This window comes from Haematobia irritans, chromosome 4 (assembly GCF_050003625.1).
Source record: "Haematobia irritans isolate KBUSLIRL chromosome 4, ASM5000362v1, whole genome shotgun sequence".
Classification (NCBI taxonomy): domain Eukaryota; kingdom Metazoa; phylum Arthropoda; class Insecta; order Diptera; family Muscidae; genus Haematobia; species Haematobia irritans.
This window is the reverse complement of record NC_134400.1, coordinates 26,383,141-26,396,081: the sequence shown is the minus strand read 5'-3', so window position 1 is coordinate 26,396,081 and position 12,941 is coordinate 26,383,141. Positions and strand designations below refer to the sequence as shown.

Sequence of the window (12,941 nt, the reverse complement as noted above, 5' to 3'; positions counted from 1 at the left end):
GCACTGATCATGAAAATTGCTTGAAACTCAATGTAAAATTTCCAGATTTTACTTCTACAGATTTAAGATTTCAAATCAAGACGTTATTTTATAATTTTCTTGCACACGTACAAGAGATGTTAATGTCTAAAACTCAAACAAAAGTGGTTCTTATAAATCCAGAATCTGATATAGTCCTCATAGTTGAAATCTTTAAATTTATCTTCGGGAAGTGTCCTCAAGCCTTCCTGAAATTTCAAAGGAAATCCTAATATTTGGTTCATGGTGGTGGGTATTTAATTTTTAATTCTAGCGATTTTGTAGAAGTACAATAAATTGTCTCCAAATCTTTTCAGATATAAATCAGATATGGTAACACAAATTTTGGGCTACATAATGGTGGAGGGTATAATATAGTCGGCCCCGCCCGACTTTAGACTTTACTTGCTTGTTATAGAAAATTTTGTCAAAATTCTATTTCTACAGAAAATGTTGTCGAAATTTTATTTCTATATACAAATTGGGCCAACAAAAAATGTTCATTGATATAACGAAAAATTTTCATTAATACAATGAAATAAATCGTTAATAGTACGAAACGTTACGTTGATTAACAGAAAATTCGTTCTAATAACGAAAAATTTCATTGTATTAACGAATTTGTTTCATTGGCTCACTTTTAATGACACATTTCGTTAATATAACGAAACTTTTTTATCAGTATAGAAATTTTTATCAAAATGTTATTTCTGTAGAAGATTTTATCAAAATTTTATTTCTATAGAAAATTTTGTCAACATTTTATTTCTATAGAAAATTTTTATCACCATTTTACTTCTATAGAAAATTTTGTCAACATTTTATTTTTATAGAAAATTTTGTCAAAATTCTATTTCTACAGAAAATGTTGTCGAGATTTTATTTCTATAGAAATTTTTGTCAAAATGTTATTTCTGTAGAAAATTTTGTCAAAATTTTATTTTTATAGAAAATTAGCGCAAATTTTTATTTCTATAGAAATTTTGGTCAAAATTTTATTTCTATAGAAAATTTTGTCAAAATTTTATTTTAATAGAAAATTATCGCAAATTTTTATTTCTATAGAAAATTCATTTTTATAGAAAATTATCGCAAAATTTTATTTGTATATAAAATGATTAAAAAATCACCTATTTGACGAAAATGGACTAAAATCAACCAAATTCCATTTGGTCCGACCATCGGTCCAAATTTAAAATTTACCAAAATGGACCAAAATGGCAACCCTGGTTGCAGCAATAACCTTTAAAAACTGTTGCGTGCATATCGCTTTACATTACGTATTGCAAATTGAGTTTAACTATCAAACTCATATCCACACTTCCAATATCCAAGCTGTGTACTTAGATGATGTCGTTGAATGTCGTTGATGATATGTGATGATGTGCGATAGAGTGTAAATGTATCCTAATGGCCTGGAGCCTGTAATAGTCAAGTCTACCATATAGCATCATTGTAATTTTTGTTAGTTGGTGCTGCTTTCCCACACCCTTAACATTGTAAGCCCTGTGGCTTTATCAAATGAGATTTCAGACTTGAGGGCAAAACAATTAAGTCACCCTATTGATGTATTACTATTAGTTGGATCATCTAGTCCAGGGATAAAAAAGGTCAGTCATACAACAACATGTTGGTTTGTATGAATAAAATTCCTATGTAATTATTGTCATCTTAAAAGGGGTTTGGTACGACAAATGCTTATCACATTGGGTGAATGGGGAGAACCGTTGAGATCAAATGTAAAATTTAGTGAATTCACGGGAGCCACCTTGGTGCAATGGTTAGCTTTGCATACCAAAGTTTATGGGTTCAATTCCGGTTTCGACCGAAAACCAAAAAGTATTACAGCGGTGGTGTTTTCCCTCTCAGTCATGTTGGGTAAACTTTTTGAGCGTAGTAAAGCTCAGTGGTTTCAGCCTAATGTGAAACGCCTTTCGGAATCGTCTATAAAAAGGAGATCCCCTATTATTGAGCTAAACTTGCAATTGGGGATCACTTAGTGATAATGTGATCCCCAATAACGGGCTGCCACTGTACCTAACAGTAACGTGGGTCGAATGGAATTTGTTTCCTTGGCTGACTTTTAACGACACATTTCGTTAATATAACGAAACTTTTTTCTATTAGTGTGATGGAGCTATAATATATTTGTCATTCCGTTTGTAACACATCGAAATATCTATTTCCGACTATATAAAGTTTATATATATATTCCTGTTCAGGGAGAAATTCTAAGACAATATGACGATGTCGTCTTCTTGGTATTCTAGAAATCGCAATTTTTATCAGATTTGCATGAAATTCAAAATCTGGAAGTATTTTAGGTCCACAAATAGCATTTCCGTATATGCTGTGTATAAGTCCAAGTTCTTGTATAGCCCTCATATAGACCGATCTATGATTTTACTTCTTTGGCTTCTTTCTAGACACCGCAATTTTTATTAGAGCTCCCGCGCTCATTCGAGTAATGCGGATAAAATTCAATGGAATTTAGATATTGATTTGAATGACGTTCTTTCATTGGATTTTCGCTTGACGCGAAGTTTAAGTTTCCTCTAAAATTCAAACAAAAATTATTCTTATCACTCAATTGAGCTTGAATGGCGCAATAATATTATTAAAATTTTAATACGACGTTTTTGGACATGAAGATTAAGGAATTGGTATTAGCTATTAGTTAGAATGAATTGTTGAAAATAAAATGCCAGATACCAATCTCCACAAGTCAGACTATACACATGTTCCATCGCTGTCTAAGTCGAATTTCCATAGTTTTTAGAGTAGATCTGGTGGGGTATTTAAGATGATTCAATTTGGGTCTTTTTGATGAATGATCCCGGGAAGCACATAAAAAGAAATGTTTGTGAAACCACATCCACTTTTTTTTTGCTGGTAAACTGTGACACAAAGATTTATGGTTGCTTCTACGTGGACGAAAAATACTGGTTTGGTGAAAAAATTACATGTTTGGAACTCACATTTTTAGCACATTATTTTTAAGTGCAAACATAAAATGTTCATATACTAGTATAACATGTTTGGAACATATATAATAATATATTTGAACATACTATGTTTGGGGCATTACATACAGTTTGGAATTTGCGTATAAACGTCAGAGAGAGTGAGAGACATAAGCGTAGTAAGGCCTCTGGGGGGAGGGCTTAGCCCCCTAGAATGTGATTTTCCCTTATATATTGTTACTGTAGTATAGATAGGGGGGCTATAGCCCCCCAGGTTAAAAAATATCTAGATACGGCAATGGCGAGAGAAAATGGAGAAAAACGTCAGAGAGATCGAGAGAGAATAGAGAAAAAGATAAAGATGGCGACGGAGACAGATAACGAAAAACATGTAAAACTGTACCCATAGAAAAAATCATGAACGGCGTGCTGATTTCAAAACGAACCGTTCATGAAAGTGAATCGAGACACATGTGGTGACAAACGGAGAACAGACGGTGTCAATCTGACAACGATAAAATGACACCAAGCGTTGTCGAAACAACAACCAGCGTTCATGATTTGAAAACGTAATGGTTCCGAATTTATTTATTATATTATGGGCCGAATCTTAAATACCCACCACCATGAACCAAATATTAGGGTTTCCTTTGAAATTTCAGGAGGGCTTGAGGACACTTCCCGAAGATAAATTTAAAGATTTCACCTATGAGGACTATATCAGATTCTGGATTTATAAGAACTAATTTTGTTTGAGTTTTAAAGGAATCATTAACATCTCTTGTAAGTGTGCAAGAAAATTTTAAAATAACGTATTGATTTGAAATCTTAAATCTGTAGATTTTCACCCGAGAAGTAAAATCTGGAAATTTTGCACTGAGTTTCAAGCAATTTTCATGATCAGTGCGCCTTCTATACCCTCAAGAAGTGAAATCGGTCTATATGGAGGCATTACCAAATGGACCGATAAAAACTTAATCCGATACACGTTTTTGTGACCCTAAGATACCAGAATATTTACATTTTCAGGCAAATCGGATAAAAACTACGGTTTCTAGAAACCCAAGGAGTTAAATCGGGAGATCGTTATTGTGGGGGCTACATTAAAATATGGACCGATACTCACCGTTTTCGGTACACCTCTTTATGGCCCGAAAATACCTCTAGATTTCCGTTTTCAGACAAATTGGATAAAAATTTTGGATTATAGAAGCCCAAGAAGTAAAATCGGGATATCGGTCTATATGGGGGCTATACCAAAACATGGACTGATACTCACCATTTGTGGCACACCTCTTTATGGTCCTAAAATACCTATAAATTTCCAATTTCAGGCAAATTGTATATAAACTACGGATTCTATAAACCCAAGATGTAAAATCGGGAGATCGGTCTATATGGGGGCTATACCAAAACATGGAACGATACGGACCATTTTCGGCGCACCTTTTGATGGTCCTCAAGTACTTCTAGATTTTCAATTTCAGGCAAATTGGATAAAAACTACGGTTTCTATAAGCCCACGACCCCAAATCGGGAGATCGGTTTATATGGGGACCATACCAAAACATGGACCGATGCTCACCATTTTTTGGCACACCTCTTAACGGTTCTGAAGTACCTCTCGATTTCCAATTTCAGGTAAATTGGATAAAAACTGCGGTTTCTATAAGCCCAAGAAGTAAAATCGGGAGATCGGTCTATATGGGGGCTATACCAAAATATGGACCGATACTTACCATTTTTGGCACACCTCTTTATGGTCATAGGATACCTCTAGATTACAAATTTCAGCCAAATTGGATAAAAACTACGATTTCTATAAGCCCAAGACCCCAAATCGGGAGGGGGGGACTATATCAAAACCTGGACCTGGAGACTATATCAAAACCTGGACCGATATAGCCCATCTTCGAACGTAACCTGCCTGCAGACCAAATACGAGTTTGTGCAAAAATTCAGCACGATTGCTTCATTATTGAAGACTGTAGCGTGATTACAACAGACAGACAAGCAGACGGACATCGTTATATCGTCTTAGAATTTCTCCCTGATCAAGAATATATATACTTTATATAGTCGGAAATCGATATTTCGATGTGTTACAAACGGAATGACAAACTTATTATACCCCCGTCGCCATTCTATGGTGGTGGGTATAAACAGATAAAAATCCGCCACCGTGACTCGAACTGGATTGCCTGCACCATACGCCCTACCTGTCGCATTAGCGCATTCCAGCACCGAGGGAGTTGCCCTATGAACGTCTAACGAATATTTTAAGACTTTTTATGGCCAAAGAAAAATGAAACCGTGAACGGCCGTAGACGAAAGCGTAAACATTCCGTTTTGATTTTTCGTGAACGTTTCCGTTTCATTTTGTTACCATCCGTTCACGTTTATGGAACATAATTTTATCTATTACCCAATAAACACAAACGTTTGAAAAATGCTAAATTTCAACAATAATTCAAAAAAATTTTTCACAGGATAATATTCAAGTTGAGAAATTGTTGAGAAAATCGCGTTCTCAACAAAAAACAGACATTACCCTCAACAGTAAAATTCGACGTATTAGCAATAACATCTCAAGTGTTATCCTCAAATTGAAATGCATCGCTACTCTATAATTTCTCAAGCAATTTTCGATGCGAGTCAAATTAAAAATTAACATTGTTACAAATACTTTTCAACCAAAAATTGTATAAATGATATACCCACTTTTAATTGAAAGTAAAAGCCAAAATTCTATGAATTTTATATAATTTATTGATTTTCGTCAAAATAAAATAAATAATACACAACACTACAATACTAATTGAAAAATAAATATCTTATTAAACATATCAACAAGTAAGAATAAAATAACAAAACTTTAAATATCTTAAACGTTATTTGTAAACACTTTTGCATAGATAATTCGATTTCCTTCCTGTTTGTGTCATAAAACTGCATTGAAATTAATTAATACCCGGGCAATTTGAAATTAGCATAGATTTCCAGCAGATGGTATTCACATAATATCCATTTTAAGCTGATAATAGGATGTAAATTAAACTGACGATGTGATGCACATTTTTATCCAAAAGTTAATGATATGTAGTAATATCAAGTTTTTAACAATTTTTATTGGTTGCACTTTGAAATCTTTCTGGAAACTTTTCTTGTCGATAAGCCATTCATTTTTTCATCGGCCAGCTTCATAATGTTTGCAAGAATGTAGCATCCAAAGATTTTAATTTTCTGCAAAAAGATTTAAATTTAGTGACTTCTCTAAAATGTTGATTTAATTGTTCATATTGACTTACCAATTATTATAAACTATTTGAAACAGTTCCAGTTAATTGTCCAACATTTTTTCATCGGTCATAATTTTAGTTTTCGGCAAAGATATATACATTTAATGACTTTCTTAAAATTTTATTTCATTTTTTATTTTCACTTAGCTATTATTATAAACTATTTGGAGTAAAATCAGTTATTTGCCTAAAATTTTCCAATTTTTTTTTCCTCCAATTGACCACGAACTTCGTTGCACAAAGAAGTATTAAAAACCAAATGTTTTTTCGTTGCATTTTAGGATAGTATTTTATCAAATTTTCTCATATTATCTTCAACACCTTTTCAAAGGTTTCGTCAACATTTTGGCAAATTGGATGTAATTCGCAAACAATTTTAAGGTGTATTGAAGATGAGCTGTTTCAAGTCAAGTTGAATTTATATTGAAAATTACATTTACCCTCAAACTGAAAAGTTGTTGCATTTGAAAAACGCTCATCCTGTGTTTATTGGGTAGTGTTCAAGTTTAATTACAACAAATAAAAGTGTAGGTTTCTGAGTAAACGTTCATGATTGCTTATCGACTTACATATTTTTTATATAAATAAATATTTGGGGTGTAATATTCAAATAAATGACAAACATTTGTTTTCATTTGTATAAATATACTAGCGTAACCCGGCCCGCTTCGCTGCGCTTTCCAAAGCGTATTTGTAGGAATATTTTGCGTTAACTTAGTGAACCACATCTTTCGCGCTGAAAACAAATTCGAAAAGATTTGAATTCTTTCAAACAAATTCGACTACGTGGTTTTTTCGTTTATAGGTACAAATACGACGGATATGCATATGTAAAACGGTTCGTCTTAAAAAATGTCGGGGGGAGGGTGTACCCTTTCCTCCAAATGTTTTAAATAATGTTCTGTATTCAAGTAGTTGGACCATCTTCTATATTTCTTGTGAATTTTAAGTGTGGTTTGTCAAGGAAAGCTATCCTTCTCCTCAACATATCTGAAAATTAAGCACTATATTATAATAACATACAAAGAATTACTGTTTCCCATCCAATAAATCGGAAAAAGCAAAAGTAGTAAAAAATTTTAACACATTAACATTTGTTAAAATGTTGGAAAATGATGCGTTGGCTGCCAATTTCACGTAAATTTAAGTTCTTTACTAAAAAAAAGTCTGGCAGAAGCCTGTGCATAAAATATGTCATAAAATTATGTACCGAGTTCCCATTTACAGAAAACCCTCTACTTTCAATTTAAGAAAAAAAAACGGACAAAAGGGAACCCTCTCCCCACCTCCACTCTACTCCGACCTGATATCGGACTATGTAAATTTCAAGTATATCGGAGATGTTTAAATTTTGCTCTATTGTTTTAAAGGGACGTCACCTTCCCCGATACAATATCGACAAACACCGTAGTGAATAGCACCCCTAACTTTCCCTGAAAATTCTTGAAACTTTGCTTCAAGTGTGGGGCAAGGAAGGTTGCCTCTTCGTTCATAACCTTCCTCCACTGCCCTTGTTAATTTCAATAAAACTTAAGAATTTTTCTTTTTTTTTTTGCAGCTTTAGAGGAGGACCTCCTCCCCGACCAAATGTCGAAAAGTGATGTACGTCCCAGAAAATGTCAAACAAATTATAAGCCTAAAGGGTCGACCTCTCTTCCATTCAAATATCACAAAATCAGGTATCAACTATTACGGTTGACGGAGGTTACGGTCTCTCCCCAGTCCTCTGTAAATTTCAAGTAACTCGGTAAAGTTTAATTGTTTCTCTGTATGTACTTAAGAGAAGCGGATGTCTCCCTATGCCCTTTTATTTTTATTAAAAAATCAGGAACCTGATATAAATTTCATAACCCATTTTCCGTAAAATTTCAGTCGGGGGAGTTTAGTTTTGTTTGAACTTAAAAAAAAAATCGGGCAAAGGGGTGGTCCCCCTCCCCGACCAAATATCGAAAAATAATGTAGCGGATTTTTGTCTACATGCCAACTCCAACATTCAATGAAAATTTCAAGCAAATCGCATAATTTTGTTCCAAGTTTCAAAAAGTAGGGCAAGGGGGAGGTCCCCCATCCACATATGAAATCATCGGGTACCCCATATTAATTCCATAACCTCACCACATGTTCTCTGTAAATCTCAGATAATTTAGAGAATTTTATTTTTTTCACTGTACTTTAAAAAAAGTCGAACAAAGGAGTGGCCCCCCTCCGTCACAAATATCGAAATAAAAAGTAGCGGATCTTTGTCTAGATGCCAACCCCAATCTTCAACGAAAATTTCAACCAAATCGGTCAACTTTGGTCCAATTTTCAAAAAGTCCGACAAAGGGGAGGTCCCCCTCCGCGACCAGGTGTCAAAAAATGAGGTACCCTATTTTCACCACATGAACGCCCCCTACGATCTCTGAAAGTTTCAAGTAAATCGGTTCAGCCGTTTCGGAGCCAACTCGGTACATACAAACAAACAAACAAATAAACAAACATAGATTGAATTTTATATATATAGACTATAAATTTTGCTGCAAGCAATCAAATGTTTAGAACCTGGAATTATTTATTTCGCCTTAAGAAAATATATGCTTAGGGTGCAACATAACACATTTGCACAGCACAAACAATTTTCATACCCTCCACCACAGGATGGGGGTATATTAACATAACTATGCCATTCCGTTTGTAACACATCGAAATATTACTCTAAGACCCCATAAAGTATATATATTCTGGGTCGTGGTGAAATTCTGAGTCGATCTGAGCATGTCCGTCCGTCCGTCCGTCCGTCTTTTGAAATCACGCTAACTTCCGAACGAAACAAGCTATCGACTTGAAACTTGGCACAAGTAGTTGTTATTGATGTAGGTCGGATGGTATTGCAAATCGGCCAAATCGGCCCACTTTTACGTATAGCCCCCATATAAACGGACCCCCAAATTTGGCTTGCAGACTCTCTAAGAGAAGCAAATTTCATCCGATTCGGCTGAAATTTGGTACATGGTGTTAGTATATGGTCTCTAACAACCATGCAAAAATTGGTCCACATCGGTCCGTAATTATATATAGCCCCCATATAAACCGATCCCCCGATTTGGCTTTCGGAGCCTCTAAGGGAAGCAAATTTCATCCGATCCGGCTGAAATTTGGTACATGGTGTTAGTATATGGTCTCTAACAAACATGCCAAAATTGGTCCACATCGGTCAATAATTATATATAGCCCTCACATAAACCGATCCCCCGATTTGGCTGGCAGAGCCTCTAAGAGAAGCAAATTTCATCCGATTCGGCTGAAATTTGGTACATGGTGTTAGTATATGGTCTCTAATGACCATGCAAAAATTGGCCAATAATTATATATAGCCCTCACATAAACCGATCACCAGATTTGACCTCCGGAGCCTCTTGGAAGACCAAAATTCATCTGATTCAGTTGATATTTGGTACGTGGTGTTAATATATGGCCTCAAACACCCATGCAGGAATTGGTTCATATCAGTCCATAATTATATATAACCCCCATATAAACCGATCCCCAGATTTGACCTCCGGTGCCTTTTGGAGAAGCAAAATTCATCCGATCTGGTTGAAATTTGGTACGTGGTGGTAGAATATGACATTTAACAACCATGCCAAAAGTGGTCCATATCAGTCCATAATCATATATAGCCTCCATACACGCAAAAAAATAATTCTTTCCTCCCAAACGAAATTTTAGACAAACAATGTTCGTTTCTCATTTGCTTTTCGCTGTAAGGAAGTGTATTTGGAAGAAAAGTATATACTTTTTGTGATAAACGTTTATTCTTTTCCAGGATGTAAAAACAATTTCATAAAGACTAGCTCAAAAAAATTTTTTCTTGCTAATTGCATTTTCCCTTACATCTTTCTCACATCCACGATGTTTTTTAGTTCTTAACACCTTTTCCTGTAATACCTACAATGTAGAAGAAATTATACGATTTTATAAATTTTTAAAATTTTTTTACCTTTCGCCTGGACGGAGAATCGAACCGCGGACCATGCACTTTGTAAGTCAACACACTAACCACTGAGCTATGTACCTGTTATGGTCATCAATAGATAATTTTCCATATAAGTTATATTTATATAGCATAGCTTGCGGCGCCCACGAACCGAATAAACAAAGTTTATTTAACAGAAAGAAACATTTAGTTTGGCACCGTGGAGCAGTGGTTGCTACGTCCGACTTGCATGCCAAGGGTCGTGGATTCGATCCCTGCTTCGACCAAAGTTTTTTTTTTGTTTTTTTTTACATATATTCCAGATATGTTCGGAAGATTCCGAAAAAATGTTCAACATTACATTGTACTATATTAAATTTTGAACTGTAAAATGTGTCTTATTAAAAGACCTAAAGCCAGAAAAGAACAGTGTTTGATATAAACGAAATGGACTGTGTCGTTGTTTCAAAAATAAATTTTTTTATTGGAAAAATACAAATTTTGTAACAAACGAATTTTTTTGGTGATAAAAGTTTAAAATTTTCGAAGCAATTCAAAAAACTCTAACAAAAGAAAAACGTTTTCGGTACACGTTTTCCAAACGTTTTTTTTCTTTGCGTGTATAAACCGATTCCGATATTTGGTTTTGGAGCCACTTGGAGGAGCAAATTTCACCCGAGTCAGTTGAAATTTGGTATATGGCCGTTAACAACCATGCCTAACTCGGTCCATATCGGTCTATAGTTATATATAGCCCTCAGATAAATTGATCCCCAATCACACAAAAATTGGTCCATATCAAGTTCATAATTGTATATAGCCCCCATATTTCAATTCTGGCTCCCTACGTACCGTGCAAAAGTCCATATCGTTTCGTAGTTATTTGTAGACTTACCTACACATACCCTTTTTGTCTAATATATACCACGTATGGACTAACTCACAATTTAGAAAACGATTTAAGATACCACAACCCAAGTAATTCGATTGTGGATGACAGTCTTTCGTAGAAGTTTCTACGCTATCCATGGTGGAGGGTACATAAGATTGTTTTGTTTAATATATACCCCGTATGGACTAACTTACAATTGAGAAGACGGTGCTAAGAAGTTTTAAGATACCTTGCCATCGGCAAGTGTAACCAGAACCCAATTAATTCGATTGTGGATGACAGTCTTTAGTACAAGTTTCTATGCAATCCATTGTGGAGGGTACATAAGATTCGGCCTGGCCGAACTTACGGCCGTATATACTTGTTGAAATTACAATAAATTGTTGTTAAAGAAAATTTTTAAGTTCAACAAAATTTTTGTTGATATAACAAAATTGGTTGCTAATTTAATAAAATATTACTAAAATCGTAAATGTATTTACAAATTACGTTGTTAGCTCAAATTTAAACATAATTTTTTTTAAGTCCATTGATTGTTCTTTTGTGTGCATATAGCCTAAAGCTAAATATGTTTGGGAGTATATATTAAAGATGCAATTTTTTAGCTACTATAATAATAAATTTTTCTAAAACGCTACCAATATTTACCCGTAACTGAATTACAAAACTATGACAAATATGTCCTTATTGTCTAATAACGCCTAACTACTCGTACATATGAAAGAACACCAACAACTGTTCACTTATTTAGAATTACTAATAGAATCTATTTACTCACGCTGGCCCACCGACCTTTTCATATGCTATCCTGTTATCCCCCTATTAACTATAGATATAATTTTCTCTCTATCTTCCTTTTCTTCAGGGTATCCATACAATGTTGCCAATATCATGGCCAGTATCTGTGGTCTTGGCCCTATTCATGACGGCCATACATATTGGATATCGCATATGCATTACACCTGACTATTCACCGGATTTGCCAGTGGTAAGTATTAGTTCAATGTTTGAAATTGATTTGTTCAACCAAGAGCGAAAGAGGAGTTTTGAATTTAAGATTCATATACAGTGAAACCTTTCAAAAGTGGATACTCAAATCATTTTTGTCCATATTTGGGCGGAGTCCAGTTATTACAGGTTAATTTTAATGTGTTAATATAGCAAACGTCTCACGACTATTATCTTCTTTTGAAAGATGTTCGGTTTTGCTTTTTTCAGAGTGTCCAAGTTTAAGAGGTTTCACTATATATACGGCATATGCACCCATATGGGTGCATTGAATATTGAAGATGTTCTAAAAATACAACTTTAAAAGCACTTCCAAAAATATGCTTCCAAATATGTTCCGTATTTTGACTACACAGGAGGTTCTTTTAATTGAATAAGAATTAATAAAAAGGTACCGATTATTTAAATTTTGCCGAAAAAAAATAAATCCATTCTAGAACAAGTAAGAAAGTCTAAAGTCGGGCGGGGCCGACTATATTATACCCTGTACCACTTTGTAAATCTAAATTTTCGATACCATATCACATCCGTCAAATGTGTTGGGGGCTATATATAAAGATATGTCCCAAATACATACATTTAAATATCACTCGATCTGGACAGAATTTGATAGACTTCTACAAAATCTATAGACTCAAAATTTAAGTCGGCTAATGCACTAGGGTGGAACACAATGTTAGTAAAAAAATATGGGAAACGTTTAAATCTGAAGCAATTTAAAGGAAACTTCAAAAAAATTTTTTTTATGATTTATCGCTCGATATATATGTATTAGAAGTTTAGGAAAGTTACAGTCATTTTTACAA

General features: G+C 34.4%; 1 protein-coding gene across 2 annotated transcripts in view; it reads left to right on the top strand.

Annotated features, from left to right (window-relative positions):
• Ac76E (adenylate cyclase type 2 Ac76E) overlaps positions 1 to 12,941 on the top strand; it is a 327,480-nt gene that overhangs the window by 242,479 nt on the left and 72,060 nt on the right. For both annotated transcript variants that reach the window (XM_075305180.1, XM_075305179.1), the window contains exon 6: positions 11,993 to 12,115. In XM_075305180.1, coding sequence (XP_075161295.1) covers positions 11,993 to 12,115 — 123 coding nt within the window. The remainder of the gene's footprint in view (positions 1 to 11,992; positions 12,116 to 12,941) is intronic.